The 21,257-nt window shown below is 42.6% G+C and overlaps 1 protein-coding gene across 2 annotated transcripts in view; it reads right to left on the bottom strand.

Annotated features, from left to right (window-relative positions):
- The window catches only part of cds1 (CDP-diacylglycerol synthase (phosphatidate cytidylyltransferase) 1), a 76,051-nt gene that overhangs the window by 9,058 nt on the left and 45,736 nt on the right, over positions 1-21,257 (bottom strand). For both annotated transcript variants that reach the window (XM_078543906.1, XM_078543915.1), the window contains 4 exons: positions 17,622-17,680; positions 6,018-6,100; positions 1,581-1,668; positions 364-432 (listed from right to left, as the gene is read on the bottom strand). In XM_078543906.1, coding sequence (XP_078400032.1) covers positions 364-432; positions 1,581-1,668; positions 6,018-6,100; positions 17,622-17,680 — 299 coding nt within the window. The remainder of the gene's footprint in view (positions 1-363; positions 433-1,580; positions 1,669-6,017; positions 6,101-17,621; positions 17,681-21,257) is intronic.

The raw sequence follows: 21,257 nt of genomic DNA, 5'->3' as shown, positions 1-21,257 counted from the left end.
AGACAGCACAGGTAGAGGAAATCACTGAACTTCAAAGCTGGCTCCATAAACACAAATTCCTCTAATTTACTGTAGGCACCTCAATGTCCACCTGTATAACGTTAAGATATTCTGACTCAAATATACATTAACATTAGCTCCATTTAGATAAAACTATCAAAGAAAAATTGGGATTCCTCTACAACTTTATTCTGTCTCAAAATAGGCAGCATGATTCAAAAACAATGTATCGAGAGAGAAGTCATAACCACGCAAAAAAAATAAAGGGCCCACTACAAAACAAAGAGGGTGGTCAGATGATTGTAATCTGAATCATGCATCTCTCACTTTCTACAAAAGTTAAAATAAAGGCAATCAACATACCAGAAATCCAAACACAACAGTTGCAAAGAAACCGCCAATGAAACCTTCCCACGTCTTCTTTGGAGACAACTGTAAAATAGCATTGATTGATTAACAGGTTAGGCCACCTGCTGTAAATTTAGCATTTCATTGAAACTGCCTGCAAAGCAGACATAATGTTGATTTAATTTCTGCTGTCACTTCCAGCATTTCTTGTTTACCATTCAGTGTTCCTCCCAGTTTAGCAACACCTGTTGGGGTGATTATTAACGAAAATTACAACAGCACTCAAAACTTTAACAATCCCCAATATGTCATGTACACTGTCATTGCTCATTTGCAATTGGCTGTCATCTTGACAAATCGGAGACTGGTAATGGAATTTTAACTCCTTGAACCCCTCTAAATATCAAATAATAATTTAATCATCAAATCACAGCATGAAATTTTTGTTTCAAGATTTGTTTAAAAAAATATCTTCCAATTGGCTGTGATTATTAAATTCCATGCAATAAACTGCAAGTGATAAAGAAAGATACTCAGACTTACATCTATATTGCATCTTTCATGATCTTAGGGCATCCCAAGTGCTTTACAGCCAATTAATTATTTTTGAAGTATAATTACTATTGCAATGTACGAAACATGACAGCCAATTTAATTGAGAGATAAAGACTGGCAAGGACCTAAGCGATAACTCCCCTGTTCTTCTTCAAAACAGTGCGGTGGGATCTTCCATGAGAAGATAGAACCTTGATTTACCCACACATACAAAAGGCGACACCGCCAGAAGTGTGGCACTCCCTTGGCACTACACCAGATGTAGCCAAAATCTCAAGTTTAAGTCAACCTTTCACGTAATGAATTTCAAATGTTGAAGTGTGGCATACCAATGTCATCAAAATAGATGCTCCATAGAAACAAAAAAAATTCAAGTAGTTTCATAGTATTTGCATTGACCTCAAACCCCAATGTTAAAAAGCCTATTTCAAAAGAAAACAAACGTTTGGTTTTATTCTTTAAGCAACTATTTGGGTTGTCTCCTCCACATCCCAAGAAAGAGTATAAGTTGTTTGAATCAGTCAGACTTGTATATGTTAGTGTAAGATGCAATTAGATACATAAGAATAAAACTGGATGGACCATACAGCATTGAACTAGGCACACATCCCGTGAATGAATATAATTCTATGGTTCAATTGCAACACTGACTTACAATTTTCCACAGGATGACTTACCTTAATTAATGGAGTTCTTCCAAAGAAGAAACCAAATAGGTATGCCATTATATCATTGCAAATTACAATCGAGATTGGAACAATAAACCTGGAATAAAATACATGAAACAGGGTTGAATACAAAGCAGCTTGAACTCCACAACATTTTCTGCTCTTATTCATTTTATAATGAATACAGTGGCATCTACCGTAAGCAAGGAGGTTGCACAATTTATTTCGAGTCTATGATATGGGAGTGTTAGGGAATCTGTGTGTTTAAATTTAATTTGTATATTTTTGAGGCCACCCTAACTAAAACAGAAACTGAACTGAAAAGGCAAACAGAACAGGTAAACAGAAAGGAAACTGACCCTCCCAGTTTCTCAGGAAACAAAAGCAAACCAAGGGTTGGAAACCAAAACTTCTTGGCAAACTGACTTAGGTTAAAAGATATATAAGGACACAGGTAGTAGTTGGTTAGTACCATTGTGCAGAACAGGCCAGTTGAAGACCATAAGACATAGGAGCAGAAATTAGGCTATTCGGCCCATCGAGTCTGCTCCGCCATTCAATCATGGCTGATAAGTTTCTCAACCCCATTCTCACGCCTTCTCCCCGTAACCTTTGATCCCCTTACCAATCAAGAACCTATCTATCTCGGTCTTAAATACACTTAATGACCTGGCCTCCACAACCTTCTGTGGCAATGAATTCCATAGATTCACCACTCTCTGGCTAAAGAAGTTTCTCCTCTTCTCTGTTCTAAAAGGTCTTCCCTTTACTCTGAGGCTGTGCCCTCGGGTCCTAGTCTCTCCTACCAATGGAAACATCTTTCCCACGTCCATTCTATCCAGGCCTCTCAGTATTCTGTAAGTTTCAATCAGATCCCCCCTCATCCTTCTGAACTCCATCGAGTATAGACCCAGAGTCCTCAAACGTTCCTCATATGTTAAGCCTTTCATTCCTGGGATCGTTCTCGTGAACCTCCTCTGGACCCTCTCCAAGGCCAGCACATCCTTCCTGAGATACGGGGCCCAAAATTGCTCACAATATTCTAAATGTGGTCTGACCAGAGCCTTATAAAGCCTCAGCAGCACATCCCTGCTTTTATATTCTAGTTCTCTCGAAATAAATGCCAACATTGCATTTGCCTTCCTAACTACTGACTCAACCTGCAAGTTAACTTTAAGAGAATCCTGAACTAGGATTCCCAAGTTCCTTTGCACTCCAGATTTCTGAATTCTCTCCCCATTTAGAAAATAGTCTATGCCTATATTCTTCCTACCAAAGTGCATGACCTCACACTTCCCCATGTTGTATTCCATCTGCCACTTCTTTGCCCTTTCTCCTAACCTGTCCAAATCCTTCTGCAGCCTCCCCGCCTCCTCAATACTACCTGTCCCTCCACCTATCTTTGTATCATCTGCAAACTTAGCCAGGATGCCCTCAGTTCCTTCATCTAGATCATTAATGTATAAAGTGAAAAGTTGTGGTCCCAACACTGACCCTTGCGGAACTCCACTAGCCACCGGCCGCCATCCTGAGAAGGACCCCATTTTCCCCACTCTCTGCCTCCTGCCAGACAGCCAATCTTCTATCCATGCTCGTACCTTGCCTCTAACACCATGGGCTCTTATCTTACAGAGCAAGCTCCTGTGCGGCACATTGTCAAAGGGCTTCTGGAAGTCCAAGTAGATAACATCCATTGGCTCTCCTTTGTCTAACCTACTTGTTACCTCCTCAAAGAATTCTAGCAGATTTGTCAGGCATGGCCTCCCCTTGATGAAACCATGCTGACTTTGCCCTATTTTACCATGCACTTCCAAGTATTCTGAAATCTCATCCTTAATAATGAACTCTAAAATCTTACCAACGACTGAGGTCAGGCTAATCGGCCTGTAATTTCCCGTCTTTTGCCTCAATCCCTTCTTAAGCAGGGGGGTTACATTTGCGATTTTCCAGTCCTCTGGGACCCTCCCTGACTCCAGTGATTCCTGAAAGATCACCACTAACGCCTCCACTATCTCTTCAGAACTCTGGGGTGTAACCCATCTGGTCCAGGTGATTTATCCACCTTCAGCCCTTTCAGTTTTCCTAGCACCTTCTCCTTGGTAATGGCCACCATACTCACCTCTGCCCCCCGACTCTCTTGAACTTTGGGGATGTTACTCGTGTCTTCCACCCTGAAGACTGACGCAAAGTACCTATTCAGTTCCTCCACCATTTCTTTGTTCCCCACTATTACTTCTCCAGCGTCATTTTCCAGCGGCCCAATGTCCACTTTTGCCTCTCTCTTACCCTTTATATATCTAAAAAAACCTCTTGCAATCTTCTTTTATATTACTGGCTAGTTTACCCTCATATTTAATCTTCTCCCTCCTTATTTCTTTTTTAGTTGTCCTCTGTTGATCTTTGTAGGCTTCCCAATCCCCTGGTTTCCCACTGCTCTTCGCCGCATTGTATGCTTTCTCTTTAGCTTTTATGCTGTCCCTGACTTCCCTTGTCAGCCATGGTTATCTCGTCCTCCCTTTAGTATGCTTCTTCTTCCTAGGGATGAATTTTTGCTGTGTCTCCCAAATTACTCCCAGAAACTCCTGCCATTGCTGTTCCACTGTCTTTCCTGCTAGGCTCATCTCCCAGTCAATTCTGGCCAGCTCCTTCCTCATGCCTCTGTAGTTGCCTTTATTCAACTGTAATACTGTTACATCTGATTCCAGCTTTTTCCTCTCAAATTGCAGGGTAAATTCTATCATATTATGGTCACTTCCTCCTAAGGGTTCCTTCACCTTAAGCTCCCTTATCAAACCTGCCTCATTACACATCACTAAATCTAGAATTGCCTGTTCCCTAGTGGGCTCCACCACAAGCTGCTCCAAAAAGCCATCTCGTAGACATTCCACAAATTCCTTTTCCTGGGATCCACTACTAACCTGATTTTCCGTCTACCTGCATATTGAAATCCCCCATGATCACTGTAACCTTGCCTTTCTTACACACCTTTTCTATCTCCTGGTGTATCTTGTGCCCCACATCCTGACTACTGTTCGGAGGCCTGTACATAAATCCCATTATGGTTTTTTTACCTTTGCGGTTCCTCAACTCTACCCACACAGATTCTACATCATCTGACCCTACGTCGTTTCTTGCTATCGATTTAATTTCATTTCTTACTAACAAAGCAACCCCACCCCCTCTGCCAACCTGCCTATCTTTTTGATAGGATGTATATCCTTGGATATTTAGCTCCCAGTCCTGATCCCCTTGCAGCCATGTCTCTGTGACGCCCACCACATCATACCTGCCAATTTCAATCTGCGCCACAAGCTCATTTACCTTATTTCGTATACAACAGATACAACACCTTCAGTCCTGTATTTCCCGTCCCCTTTCTCATTGTCGTCCCTTTATCTGGTGTGCTTGAAGTTAGATTCCTAGCCCTTTCCAAACACTCTGTCCTATTTTGTGTTCTGGAGACTTTAATAGCCTCTCCTGGGCTCTCCTTTCTTTTCAGTTTTTTCATAATTTTCCATGAGGTTGAATCCACTCCCCCACACGCTAACCTGCTGCTTTGTTTCCCATTAGTCATACTTCTTGGAGTTTTACCCTTCCTTCCCCCCCCACTTTCTAGAAGAAGGCAGAGTCCAGATGCAGAAGCTGAGAAAAAGTTGCTGAAGCTACTTATGTTGCTGGAAGATAACACTTGCAGTCTACCTCATCCAGATCGGGTTGAGCAGGTTTTGCAGACAACATGACATTTATAGTGAAGATTGTGCCCATGGAACTCGGGTTGGTTGTGTGCTGCTGTCAGCTTAGGATCAGACTAACTACTGGAAGGAGAGGAGCTGAAATTCTCAGGAGGAAGTGTAATCAGTAAAGTCTGAATGGGCTGCTCAGCCAATTTGTAAGATCTGTCTTAGTTGTATCTACCATTTACAATGTGCAATTTATAGTTTATATTCGACCAAATTTGCCTGTTAATTCATGTTTAACTCATGTTAATTCAGGATGTTACCGTATAGGATAGATAGTATTTAGCGTTTGCTTTGGTGACTCTTGTATAGTAAAGATTCTTCAGTTTTAAACAGTGGAATCTTGTGGCTTTACTCTTTTAGTAAATAACCAGGATTTCATATTTCTTTTATTTAAAAAAAGTTACTGGTCTCTCCCGAGATCGTAACAGGAGACTAATGTCCACCTGCCAGAATTCCACGTTTTCATAGCTAAAACTATACTTTCAAAACTGATCAACTATAGTCTGAGAGACTGATCAAGAATTGGGAGAAAAAATACAATAAAACTGCACCAGGCTGTCCTGTAACAGGAGAGTGAATTCAGAATACTAACTTGAAGTAATGGAATGGGGTGAGAAACAAGTTAAAAACAGAAAGCTAAAAAAATACTGCATGCTTAATTTAGGGTAACAAAAAAACGCAAGGAGAAAAATCACAATTCACTTACCAGATCATACCTTCAAATAAATTTTGGATCACCAGATGAGACTGAGTAACAATAATTAGCAGTGTTACATGAGTCCAGCCAAACTGTAAACACAATCAAACCAAAATGACTTGTTTTCCAAAATCTCCTTTGTGATTAAAACATAATCATCCACATTTTACAACATTGCCATCCTACTTAAATAGATTCATGCACAAGGCAAAAAAAGCTCTGGTCAAAACTGTTAGTATACAATCTGGGTATGTTTTAATTCATATTTCAGGAAGCTATTTATCTCTAATGAAGTACTCTTGCATTTACTTTCCCTTTTTTTGGATTTCCTAAGCCCTAACTTGGAGAATATAAACAGATGAGGGCAGCTCTTCTGAAACTGTTGCAGAAACAGTGGATGGGTTTGTGGGCCCCTCCCCGCCTCTTCCGAGACTGCGTCCTACACCAGCACGGAGCCCAGGTGGCATCCGGCCCTACCCCTCTCTCGGTCTCTGAGAGGCATGGCAAAGGAGAGCGATGGGCCTGGCAGGTGGGCAGAGAGGCTTTATAAATATTTCATGTAGGCTGCAAACCCTGAGGAAAGCTACCGGTTTCGCTTTTTCATCAGGGTGAAGAAGGTAGCAGCTATGGATTTTCTCCACGTGACAGGACCAGATTAACAGTCGCCATCTTTATAGAGGGCAATGTGCAGCAGTGCACATGCATTTTTACAATGGGAAATGTGCAACAAGGTGTTTGCACAGCCACCATCTTTAGAGGGCAAAGTGCATCAGGATGCGTGCATAGTCATCCTGGGCCTGGAAGCAGGAGGAGAGGGCCTTCACCTAACCTTCTGTCACTGGGGGAGAAGGAGAGCTTGATTGAAGCCTACATGAAATAACAATATTTTTACTAAGTAGATTAAGTTCAGATTTTCGTATTTATGTTGATTAATGATGAGCAACTTTAACAATTATATATGAATGCTACTATACTGATCTACTGCTGTTTTGTTTTTGTTGGCGTACTGGGATGACTTTAATTTTCAAATGTTAAGATGTTTCAAATGTGAAAGTAGTTTGGGAAACACTGGGTTAGGGGAGTGGCCAGCTGCGTGATAAATACAGATGTAGATAAATAGAAAATCATATATTTTAGAAAAAACAGAATGGCAATAGACTTGAAATTTCCTCCAGCTAAAACTCAGGAAGGCTGAAGCCATCAATATTTGACTCCCCCAACTAGAAACTTCACACCCTTGCCTCTGATTCCATTTCTCTCCCTAGCCACGGTCTCAAGCTGAATCAATTCATCTGCAACCTCAATACTCTCTTTGATCCTGAGTCGAGTTCCCAACTCCACATCCTCTTCATCACAAAGGCTGTTAACTTTTATCTCAGCAACATACAGATCACCATTCTTACTTTGCTGATAAAGCCATCAATAATGCCTTTGTCACCTCCAAACAAAGTTGTTCCAATATTCTCCATGCTAGTCTTCCATTCATCACCCTCCATGAACTCCAGCTCATCCAAGACTCTGCTGCTCATTTCCTAGCCTTATCCATCACTGCCCCACTCGTGTCCTTACTGACCTACTTTGGCACTTGGTCCTCCAATGCCTCAAATTTAAAATGTTTGTCTTGCAGTTTAAATTCTTCTTTGACCTCCCTCCTTCCAGTCTTTCTCCAGTGTTATGACCCTTCCCAAAAAACGGTTCACTTAGTGGATTCCTGCCTCGTGCAATACCTGTACATTTTACCCTACCATTAGTGGCTGTGTCTTCAGCTGCCTTGCACTCACCCTCTGGAGTTTCCTCTCTAAGTCACAAACACTTCTTTGGCTTGCCATCCTTACACTTCCATGACGCACCCAGATATTTCTCTACAGTAATGGCACTGAATTAATACAAGCAGTTGTTGTTTTCCCATTCTATGCATTCCTATGCTCCTAAGGAGGTGATTCAGCACAGCGTGCCTCTGCTGGTTCTTCAAAAGAAGAACCTATTTAGGCCCATTCCATAGCCCTTTTCCATGTATGGTTAAATTAATGCAAACATTGATTAAAACTTTACACATAGCCTTAAAAGGCTGCCGGCAAAGACTAACAGAGTACTCAGAAGGATTGCTGGGATGATCCAATATAAGACAGAAAGCACTATGGTATCCATGCAAATGGCTTTTCTTAGACCTCATCTTGAACACTAATTCCAGTTCTGGTCCCCGCGTGATGAGAAACATAAAAACCCTGGAAACAATTCAAAGCAGGGTCACAAAACTGATATCTAGTTTAGAAATCCTTAATTATCATAATAACCTTCAAGAGCTAGGTTTATTGACTCCTGAAAAGCATAGGCTATGATGAGACTTGATTGAGGTATTTAAAATAGTTCAGGGAAGGCATTAGACTGCGAAGAGACTGCATGAATTAAATAGATCCGGGAAAACAAGGGAACATAAGTAAAAGATATGTAACCACAGAGCTAGGTAAGATGTCAGAAGGTTTTTCTTTTCAAAGATTCACTGATCAAACAAGTTGCTGATCTGCGCAGAGAGTTCAGATTTACAGCGAACATTCGAAAGGCAGCTCGACAAGTTTCTAACTAACACATATCACCATATATTAAAAGCTTGGGTATTAGGTGATATGCCTAACGGCCACTATAGTCTCTTGATTCACTTTGATTGCCTTTGGGGCTTTGGGGGGTCAGGGCCATGCAGGAATTTGCCAGACACCTTATCCCCTGAAAAATGTTGTTTTTTCCCCACCTGCCAAGCAATTCATTGCCGCTGATGTTTGCAGCATTGGGGGTCATGATGCTTAACTGCAACATGACTTTATGGGGCAGGTTCAATGGATCAGCTAGCCTTTTCCCATTCAGCATTTTCGCTTGTTGTAAATAAATACACAATCCATAAAACATTTAAGCATGTCTGCCCCAAACAATAAAATTCTCAATGAAGGAATAGAAGGATTTAGGGGTGCAAATTTCTCAGGACATTGTAAGTCGTGATAATCAAATCTGCACAAGACATTGGTTAGACTAACAATTCAAAAGAAGGATATTGGAGGCATAAAAAAAGTGCAATGTAAAATCAATAAGATAATAAAAAGGACAAGTAAAGAAAATTCTAATAAGAGGCTTGAAAAACCAAGGCTGTTTTCACTGAAGTATGGAGGGCAAAGGAGAATCCAATTGAAATGCCCAAAGTGATGAAAGGACTTGATGGGGGTAAATAATAAATGAGTGGTGCCTAACTTCCGAGCTCCAGGGCTGTATACCTGGGGGGTAGCCCAAATATGCCGTAGTGTACCCCAAAGATGCACTGGGGAACCTTCCCCGGACGTTCCCAGGTAAGGACTGCACGGCAATTGCCCAGGAAGTTGACATTTCCTTTGAGCAATTACCCTGCACTGGGAATAATCCGATAATGCAATTTAAATCACAAACTTTGGATGGTTCTGACCATCAAACAGCCAGAAAAAGTTAGAAGCCACCCCACTGGCCCACCCCACCCCTGACTGCCCATGGGACTCCCCCCACCCGACTCACCACCTCCTTGCATTCCACCTTCGACCGCTCCCCACAAATTAACCCGACCCATGACTACTCCCCTTCGACCCCCCCTACACTCCTCAACGCGACCCTGCCCACCACTCCCCTCCCCACCGACTTTCCTACAGGACTCCCCCCCCCCCTCCCCCAACTCCCTCATCACTACCCTGCCCTTATCGACCTGACCTTTCCCCTCCCCCCACCCCAGTCCAGCCTGACCCGAACCTCCCCCATCCCGGCCCAAATTTGTACATTTAAAAAATATATAAATATCAGCTAATTAATATAAAAATGAAGAAAACATAAAAGTTAAAATCAATTTTCTCTCAAACATTATTCAACTAATGAACTGTGATATATATTATGTATAATGGGGAGGCGGTGGCATAATGGTATAGTCATTGGACTAGTATTCCAGAGGCCCAGGGTAATGTTCTGAGGCCCCAGGTTCAAATCCCACCCAGTGGTGAAATTTCAATTCAATAAAAATCTGGAATTAAGAGTCTGATGATGATTGTTGTAAAACCCCATCTGGTTCACTAATGTCCTTTAAGGAAGGAAATCTGACCTACATGTGACTCCAGACCCACAGCAATGTAGCTGACTCTTAAATGCCCTCTGAACAAGGGCAATTAGGGATGGGCAATAAATGCTGGCCTAGCCAATGGCTGCAATGAACGAATAAAAAAATAATGGCACAACCATTCCAGCCAAAATAGGTTAATTTGCCTATTTCATCTACAGGATTTAACACATTCTAGCAGGACAGTTGCCTTTAACATTTACTGCCAGGTACACCTACCTACCAACCAACCAACCGAGTCTTCAATGTATGTCATAACATGACAGTATCAGCCGTGGCTCAGTTGAAAGCACTTTCACCCCTGAGCACAAAAATCAAAGCTGACACTCAGGCGCAGTGCTAAGGGAGTGCTGTACTGTTGGAGGTGCCATCTTTCGAATGAGACATTGAATCGAAGTCCAGTTTTCCCTCTCAAGTGAATGTAAAAGATTCAATGGCACTATTTCCGAAGAGTAGCAGGAGAGATATCCTCGTTGTCCTGGCCAATTTTTATCCCTCAATCAACATTACTAAAGCAGATTATCTGGTCATTATTACATTGTGGGAGCTTGTTGTGCACATGTTGCCTGCTACAGATTTACGTTACTTCAGTAACTATGCTTTACAAGTACTTCATTGACTTTAAAGCCCTTTGGGACCTTCTGAAAGGTGCTACATAAATGCATGCCTTTTGCCTTTTTTTCCCCTTTAGAACATAGGAATTGCTAAATGAGTAAAGATCAAAATTCATTTCAGTTCATATTCTACCACTCAGATAGTTGCATTGATACAACAATGGAGCTGTTGACTAATCTTGGTAATCAATGTCAATTAGGCTACAACAGATGCAGGGATGGGGCAAGGAAGCAGTACAAAGTACAGTGAAAAGTTTTGGGAGCCATAGGTACAAAGCCACCGGTGCCTCCCATGCATGCTTCAATCATATATCAATCAAATTACTCATACACTGTATCCCAAAAGTATTATTTTCTGAAAAGAAATTGGCATTTGAATGAATTAATATGATTTGCTTCCATCGTCTCCCTAAAAAGGTTATTCCATAGATTTATCACTATCACTGAAATAATATTTCTGCACATTAGTTTTGAATTTACTTGCCTTCATGTATTAGCCTTTCACACTGGTTCTACTGTCCCAAATAAGGTTAAACAGCTTATCATAGTCTACAGTATCTAGTCCCTTTATTTCCTAAAAACAGAAATCAGATCTTCTCTCAACCTTCTCTTTTCTAGTGCGAACCTGCTCTATATATAAATCACTCCTAATATTAGCATCCCTCAATCATTCTAGTATTGTAATACATTGCATCTTTTTAATTGCTGCAATATCCTTGCATTAGTGACCAGAACAGTTTTCAAAATGCGGTCGCATGAATGATTTGGAAAGTGGCAGGTTTACCTCAATATTTTGGCTCAAAAATAACCTTTTAATGCATCTCAACATCTGATTTGCTTTACTCATTGCCACCAAGCTGTTACAAGAGCTTCAAATTATTATGCACACTGGATTGCACTTCATCCAACACAGTATTATTTTAGCATCTGACAACCACCTTTAGTGTGATAGTGGCTGAAATAGTGCAAAGTGGAATGTGATTCGGTACTTCATATTATGATTTCTGCATTGAGCAGAAGCTGTTAATTGCCTACATTTTTTTTATATTAGAAGTATGAAATGGACGCTAAGAAAACCTTTACATGGTACTGATTGGAAATGGTTTCTCTCTTGCATATAATGAAAAAACAATGCACATTTTTTAACCGTGATTTCCCAATAATTAGTATTGGCCAATATTCAAGCTGCAACTTACTTTAGAACAGCAAGTGCCAAGAATGTACTCAGATATGTAATTGGGTTGGAAAGGGAGAAATCTCCCGTACACAAAGCCTTGACGTGTGTCATTGGGTTGAATTTCATGGAGCCCCACGGACTGATGGCGAGTAGACCCAGGGAATCGCACAGGAGGCCGTGCATCTGTCTCCCAACAGCATTTACCATGTGGTGGAAAGGGTTTGACACAAGGAACTCACCCGTTAGCGGCGAGAACTTAACTGAAGTAGTTAATGGCCCACTTAAATCTACTTATCATGCAATTCTTCAGGATTTAATGCTGCATCCCAAATTAAATGAAAGTTGCACAGGTCTCTTATGCCTTCAGTAACCCGCCCAGTGAAAGCTGGCAACTTTCAAGTGGCTTCCATGACTTACTGAAGGACCTTTTGACTTTCAGGAGACCGAATTATAGGGTAGTGGATAAATCTTGGAGATGACCTCTCTGTGTAAAAAGGTCCAGAGCTGAGTGGCTGAGGGGCAGAGCCTCAAGCAAGAAACTCTTGTCACAGAAGTAGAGGGGCAAAAAGAGGCAGCACATAGCTGAGGTGCAGAGCAGCCGTTCCTTAAAGTGGTATCAAAGATCGCAGGATCTGGGGAGAGCACACCTCAAAGGCTGCTTGGAAGGAAAGGGAAAGGTTTTGAAAATATGGGAATCATCCATCCAGTCCTCCTTCATTGACCTACCCTGCAAATGTCAGAGGCAGTATCAGAAGAGTGTATGTCTCTTGAAGTAGACAATCATTGACCTCTGCGCCATAATGCAGGATGACCTGTGCTGAAGGGGATAGGGTGGGCACCAGATGCCAGTAGCTCTGGAAGTCACTGCAGCTATGAATTTCTATGCCTCTGGTTTCTTCCAGGTTTCAACAGGTAACATTTGTGGAATCTATGAAGCAGCCACACACTGCTGCGTAAAGGAGTTCACCAATGTACTGTTCAAGAAGGCTGCAAAGTACATCAGATGCTGGACAGACGGGAACAGCCAGTTAGAGTAATGGAATTTGCTGCCATGGCCGATTTTCCACGTATTTAGAGTGTAGTTTACTGCATCCATGTCGCCAAAGTACCATCAGAATAGCCGGCAGCTTTTATAAATAGGAAAATTTCTATTCGTTAAATGTACAGATAGTTTGTGACCACAGGAAGTGAATAATACAGGTGTGCACACGACATCGCTGTTACTCAGTCTCCTGGAAGTCAAAATTACTCTCTTGAGTAGCTTCCTGGGTTCATAAGTCTCCAGCTTTCACTGGGTGGGTCACTGAAAGCATGGCTGAGGCAGAAGAAAGGTATAATTCTAGTCACTGCACAACAAGGGCCATAAGAGAAAAGATCATCAGTTTTCTGAAGATGTGCTTCTGTCGCCTTGATCAGTATGGGAATGCGTTCCAAATGACGCAGTGAGGGTTTCAAAGATCATCATTGTATCCTGTGCACTACACAACCTGGCAATGCAAAAGGGCAAGAACCTCAAACTGGAGGAAGAGGAGGGGACACAAGTTACATCTGTGGAGGACTACAGGGATGTGGAGATTAAACATGAAGGGGATCCAGAGCATCTGTCTGCTACCAATGGAAGTGGAAACACAGAAAACAAGGGAAAACTTCAACCTTACCCGCTTCCAACAACCTGGTTTCCAATGAGATCAGCTGTTCACAATTCTTGCTCTATAGCACAAGTTCTTACAATAAAGCTCCCACATTGACCTTCCAATTATTGAAGTGATATATGCGTCTCAAATGGTGAGCGAGCTCAATACCCCGTGCTTATTAGCTGATGGCTTTACAATGGGCAATAACAGGAAGCCTTCAATAAAAAGAGGAACAGCAACGAAACTCCAAACACATTTTAATGCAGCACAATCAATCTTGTCATCACATTATGAAATCAGCACCAGTACCACTCTAGTGCTTTCAAGTGACCTTTTTGAAACATTTTCAAGTGCTATGGTGAGGTGAGCCTCCAGATTCTATAGATGAGTTGGAGGCAGGCTACTGCTCTTGATGCTCTGTGGCTTTTGATAACTATGGCAGGCGTTTTCCTTCAGCCCCAGGCCTGAAGGACCTTGGGCACCTAGGGGATTCCTGCACTAGTGCAGTAGTCCTCTGTGGCCACTGCCGCTGGAAGAGTTTTGGTCACTGATGAAGGGGCTGGGGAGCTCCTGTCAATCCACTGAATGACTTCAGCATGTCAGGCTGCAGATCTTCTAGTCTCTTGGTGCAAGATAGCAGCGCCCTGCCTCCCATTGACTGAGGTGAACACCTGGAGGGAAGTCTGGGAGCATTGTCAACCTCTCTCCAGCCTGCTGCAACACTGTTGTCCTGGCACCAGCAATGGTCTGTGGGTTCACACTAACATCAATCATCCACTGAGTAGTTTCCTGAGTTTGCCTCTTCATGACAGTTGCCAACCTCTCCCTGGAGGAAGCAATGCGTTCACCCACCTAAGACATGGCAGAGGTCATGGCCTGGATGGAGTCCTCCATCACCCCATGCATGTTTCCTCAAAGCTTCAGGCAGCTCCACTAGATTCTCCCCTGTTAGTCTTTGCAACTCTAGCAGGTTGACTGTGGTACTCAGAAGACCTTCATCAGCCTGGGGCGCTGCATGGGCTTGGCCTCCAACAGCCTTCTGACTGTCAGGGGCCTGAGTTTTCACAATCTCCATCATCTACATCTGTGTACCTGTGCGGTGCTCCCCAGAATGTTACCCAGAGTCAAGTCATGAATGTGTCCTCCACCAAGGTGAGTGTACCTGAGCTTAGTGTGGGAAAAGATGTGACACTGCGTTCTCTGAGGTGTTCGGACTGCCATCTTCAGAGGAGGTTGACTGGCAGTCTGTTCATGCGTCTCTGCTGGAGTTGCATTTCCAAAAGAAAAACAATTAGTTGATTAAATACTGAATAGTCCACTCCCATCTGTGTGAGCAGCAATCTGCCTTTGTAGCCAGAGTTGATGGCCAAGCGAAAATCATCCTCAGTCTCCACGTCCGCCACTCCAAACTCAGCGTCTGAGGTGGACCGAGTACCCTGCTTTCCTGCCGGCACAAGTGTCTTCATCTCGGCAGCACACAACAGACAAATATCTGTCTTCGACCTTTACTTGTTTACACGCTCACGAAAGGTGGGTGAAGCGGAAAGGAAGAAGCAGATGCCTGTGAGACACACATGGATGCAACCAATGCAACTAAAGAAGCTGCTGAGGGGGAACAGTGTACATGTCACCACCCGTCCAAGCCCCTACAGTGACCCGTCTGCTCCCACCCACTTTTATTCCACATTTTGCCCGTCTGTCACTCAAACTCACCCTTGCAGTGTGAACTAGGTCATTCATCCTTCCTGCATTGGGCCCCATCTCTTGGCTGCACGCTACAGCTTCTAACCTCCGCTGTGACATCCACCCAGGGCCTTCTTGGTGAGCTGAGAGCAGCCATCGGTTGGAAACAAATTATCTTGCTGTCCACAGAGAGCCTGGAGGAGGTCATATAGTGAGACTTCATTAAACCATGCAGCAATCCACTGGCTTGACTGCGACATTCTTCTGAATCAGCTTCAGGTGCGCTACCAATGACACAATGGGGAAGTAAGCCTGGTGGCGGTCTCTGCTCACTGATCTGTTGGTGCTTTTGTCTGCTGGCAACTTTATAATACAACTGACAAGGAATTAGAATTCACAGCTTTCAGGGCAAAACTGCAAGGCTAATTCAAATTTCAAGACAGGGCTGGCTGTCCTTTAAATATGGCGCCAGCTGGTGATGCCCCAATGTCAGACTTACATCCACCATGTGATTGGGTTCGGCCAGCTGCCATGCACCCATGCCAGATTCCCAATGATCTCTGGTCCCGACGGCAGGGCCTGCTTTTGGTACACTAAATTCTACCGTTGAGGTGTTAGTATTGCTAAGTTGGGAGCGGGGATTGCTGAGAATATCTGCTACACAAAGAAAAGTGCAGAAATGTTTTAAACCTTATATTTAAAAGCATAAATAGAATTGAATTCTTTATTTTCCCAGGTTTTGATAAGTGCAACATTCCAAACCCGTGGCTTCCACCACCTGGAAGGTCAAGGGCAGCAGCTGTATGGGAACACCACCACCTGCAAGTTCCCCTCCATGCCACACACCAGCCTGACTTGGAAATATATCGCCATTCCTTCACTGTCGCTGGGTCAAAATTATGGAACCCCCTTCCTAACATCACTGTGGATGTTCCTACAACACAAGGACTGCAGTGCTTCAAGAAGGCAGCTCACCATCACCTTCTCGAGGACAATTAGGGATGGGCAATTAATGCTGGCCTAGCCAATGACTCCCACATCCTGTGAAAGAATGAAAAAAAAAAATCTATGAGCAGTAATGATGCAGCTACCATTGGCTCAGCATCCTTGAGTTTAGATGCTGAATCTTGATCACACCCAATGGATGTACATGCATCTAGGCAGAGAATTAGAACATGGTCAACCAGATGGTAATGGGTAAATAGGGTACAAGTAGATGCTACCTAAACTCGCATGTTAAGAATTATTGATTGAATGACATACCTGGCAGACTGCTAGTACATTGAAACTGCATCATAGCCATCCTTACATTAGAGAAAAAATATTGGAGGACCAAAAAAATGTATGCATGAGTGTCAGTTGAGGATGATAATAGCCTCAGCTTAATGCTCCATGAGCAAATAGAATGCCAGCAATTATTAATAACCTTATTCATGAAAACACTTCAGTTTTGGTATGAGATGCTAGCACAGTGGAATTAAACATTAATATGAGTTGCCACTTTCAAGAAAAGTTAGATAACGAAGTTGGATAGAGAACCTAGAAGAGAAGCAAAATGTTTCATAATTTTGTTGAAAATTGTGAAATCACAGCTGAATGATTCAAACGAGTTAAGGGCGTGATAATTTACTGAAACATATGGGGTCATCTGTCAGCTGTAAATTGGATCATAAACTGACTAGACAAGTTTAACAGTCAACACAATGGAAATCAAGATCGAGTATGCATTTGGTAATTTTAGCGATCTAGTTGCTTGGATGCCAAGTTCAAGAGGTGGGATCATAATTTGAATTCTCATGCTCCTTTGTTGCTGTGAAATTTAATTAAAAATTATAACTGATGCTTTCATATTATAAAGACACAACAAAGAGAACAGCTTTCTCTTTAATATTAGACTTCTGCTGTCTGATTTAAATTATAGAAATTTCTAATTCTAATTAATCAGGTCTAAAATGGAACAGATAGTAATCAATGCATATATAACACAACAAAACTGTTTTAGCTTCAAACTCATAACAGCATTCTGACAGCACGGCACCAAGGTGAACTTTTCCACATGATTCCTATGACCTCTGAATAAGGCTACCAATTTTAGAACTAACTTGAGCCAAGTTGCCAGTACATTTGTGCTGTGAGTCTGCATCTGTCAGGGACTGGGAATCAGATGGTTCAATTTATTTTACTTAGGAGTCTTGGTGTTGGCAAAAAGAGACTTTTCTGTGCTAATCTTAAACCAAGATCCTAGACTTCTCCTGTGCCTCTAGCTCCCATTTAAATCATCTAAATGCAGTCCGTCATTCCCTGCAGAAAACATTTTTAAAACTTGTAGCATTTTGGAGTGTTTTCCTACTTATGTAAATAACTACAAAAGAAATATTGCATACACACCATGTAAAACTGCAGTCGGTAATGTTTCTTCACTAAACTCAGTACAAACATGCAGAAGCCTGAAAAGTGACAGCAGGAAATATATTAGCCTTCTCAATACGCAACAAAATATACATACGTGAGTTATGGTGAAAGCCATTCTAATACACCACCTTATGCAACTCTTTCAGGCAAATTCCATAGCTTTATTATTCATTATTACTGGTCACTCTTAGCCTAATACCCAACTATAATAAGGCAGCTCACTGCCTAAAAATTCATTTTAAAAATTAAATAATTTAGTACTTAAAATGTTAGTAACACTATTTGCTTTGTAGAGCATATAGCAGTATAATATATACTGATACCCTCAGAATGTCTAAGGGGAAGATAGTGATTTATGATAACCATTTATGATCATAAATCGCAGTGGAAATCTCTGCTCTCGCTTCCCCTGAAAATGCTAAGATCAAATTCTATTACTTTAATGCAGCACTTACATCACAAATTGTTTGTTCAGCAATGTTACCACATTAGACAAAAATGGAACCAAAACTTAATTTAATAAACCCATTTAGACAACAATATTTATGTGGAATAGAATTTTAGAACAGGAGTTCGCATGTAACTCTCCAAACAGCAAATTTGCAATTTTAGTTGTGCCTTCATGTGAAGATGCTCATTAGGGGCTTGTGTTTTCTCTATAGGGAAGGAGGAAAGAAAGAGGAAAAGAGACAAACTATAAAGCGCAAAGGAATCTCCCAGGTCAGCTTTCACCTACCAACTTCAAAGCAACACTGGAAGTTGCTCAGAAGTTGTGCATGGCACCAATTTTAGAGCTGGCAGATGTACAGGTGCAATTTATTTGTCTATCCTTCAACTTTGCACAATACAAACAGATCAAAGAAAATGGAAGTGGAAAAAACATTACTTAACACCTCCAGGATTAACAGATTACACTGAAAGATTCTGAAGTGGTCTTTCAAGCCTGGAGTTGAATGCTGGAGTTAAGTGAAAAGTTATACACCCATCAAGTTTCAGTTCACTATTTACAATAATCACATGGTGCCTTCAAATTGAACTGCTGCTCTGCAATTACCATCTGGTGTTCATTTTTTAAATATACAATTTACAGAATGTTTATGTAATTGGAACGATCTTATTTTAAAATAAAACTTCATTAAAAATATTGATTCAAAAATCTAATGGAAATGATAAACAGAGAAGAGAAAAGCTGATCTCAAATAACCTGGAGATCTTCCCTCCACAGCTTCCAACCTCATGGTCTCCAAACCCCGGGCAGCCCGCATCTACCTCCTCCCCAAAATCCACAAACAGGAATGTTCCGGTAGACCGATCATGTCAGCCTCCATGGAAATAATTTCTTCCTATTTTGGCTCCGTTCTCTCTTCCCTTGCCCAGTCTCTTCCCACCTACATCCGCAATTCCTCTGATGCCCATCATATCAACAATTTCCAGTTCCCTGGCCCCAACTGCCTCCTATTCACCATGGACGTCCAATCCCTCTACACCTTCATGCCCCACCAGGGTGGTCTGAGGGCTCTCCGCTTCTTCCCTGAACAGAGGCCCGAACGTCACCATCCACCACCACTCTTCTCCTTCTAGCTGAACTTGTTCTCTCACTGAACAATTTCTCCTTTAACTTATCTCACTTCCTCCAAACAAAAGGTGTGGCCATGGGTACCCGCATGGGCCCCAGTTATGCCTGTCTGTTTATGGGGTATGTGGAACATTCCTTGTTCCAGTCCTACTCAGGCTCCCTCCCACAACTTATTTTTCAGTACATCAATGACTGTTTCAGTGCCGCTTCATGCTCTCGTCTAGACATGGAAAGATTTATCAATTTGCTTCCAATTTCCACGCCTCCATCACCTTCACAGGGTCCATCTTTGACACTTCCCTTTCCTTCTTTGACCTCTCTGTCTCAATTTCTGGTGCTAGACTGTCGACCAATATTCACTACAAGCCCACCAACTCCCACAGCTACCTCAACTACAGTTCCTCACACCGTGCTTCCTATAAATACTCCATCCCATTCTCTCAGTTCCTTCGCCTCCGCCTAATCTGTTCCGATGATGCCACTTTCCAAAACGGCACTTCTGACATGTCTTCCTTCTTCCTTAACCGAGATTTCCCACTCGCTGTGGTTGACAGGGCCCTCAACCATGTCCGGCCCATCTCCTGCGCCTCTGCCCTCACACCTTCCTCTCCCTCCCAGAACCATGATAGGGTCGCCCTTGTCCTCACTTTTCACCCCACCAGCCTCCGCATTCAAAGGATCATCCTCTGCCATTTTCGGCATGACGCCACCACCAAACACATCTTCCCTTCACCCCCTGTCAGCATTCCGTAGGGACCGTTCCCTCCAGAACACCTCCATCAACCCCAACACATCACCTTCCCACGGCACCTTCCCATGCAACCAGGGAAGGTGAAACGCCTGCCTCTTCACCTCTTCCCTCCTCACTGTCCAAGGGCCCAAACACTCCTTTCAAGTGAAGCAGCACTTCACTTGCACCTCCTTCAATTTGGTCTACTGCATTCGCTGCTCCCAATGCGGTCGCCTCTACATTGGAGAGACCAAGTGCAGACTGGGTGACGGCTTTGCGGAACACCTTTGGTCTGTCCGCGAGCATGACCCAGACCTTCCTGTTGCTTGTCATTTCAACACCTCATCCTGCTCTCATGCCCACATGTCCGTCCTTGGCCTGCTGCAATGTTCCAGTGAAGCCCAACGCAAACTGGAGGAACAGCACCTCACCTTCCAATTAGGCGCTTTACAGCCTTCTGGACTTAACATTGAGTTCAACAACTTCAGACCATGAACACTCTCCTCCATCCTCAGCCCCTTTATATCCCCTTTTTCAATATTCATTCTTATTTCTTAATTTTTATTTTTTATCCACTTATTTTTATTTCTATTTTTATTTAAATTAATTTTTATTCGTTGTTTTATCCTATTTTCAATCTTTTTTCCACCACCGTCCCCTCCCCCATCCCACCCCCACTAGGGCCATCTGTCATTTTTTCATGTTGTTTTTTCCAGATTGCTTACTGTCCTGACATTATCACATTCCGCTCTCTGACCTTAACGCCACCACTAGCACCTCCTTTAGCCAGTATCACTATCACTAACACCCCTTTGTCCTTTTGTCCATGACATCTCTGGCAATCTCTCCTTTGCCTCCACCTATCACTGGCCTTCTATCCAGCTTCACCTGCTCCACCCCCCTTAAACAGTATAAATTTCATTACATGTGAGCAGTCATCGATGTACCGGAGAAAGTGTTGTGGGAGGGGGCCGGAGTAGGACTGGTACAAGGAATGTTCCACATACCCCATAAAGAGACAGGCATAACTGAGGCCCATGTGGGTACCCATAGCCACACCTTTTATTTGGAGGAAGTGAGAGGAGTTTAAGGAGAAATTGTTCAGTGAGAGAACAAGTTTAGCCAGACGGAGGAGAGTAGTGATGGATGGGGATTGTTCGGGCCTCTGTTCGAGGAAGAAGCAAAGAGCCCTCAGACCATCCCAGTGGGATTTCTACCCTTAATGTCACCTATTAGCACATTTCTTAGCGAATATCACCACCGTCAACACCTCTTTGTCCCTTTGTCTATGACATCGTTTGGCAAT

This window comes from Cetorhinus maximus, chromosome 1 (assembly GCF_964194155.1).
Source record: "Cetorhinus maximus chromosome 1, sCetMax3.hap1.1, whole genome shotgun sequence".
NCBI lineage: Eukaryota > Metazoa > Chordata > Chondrichthyes > Lamniformes > Cetorhinidae > Cetorhinus > Cetorhinus maximus.
This window is presented reverse-complemented; position numbering and strand designations above follow the sequence as displayed.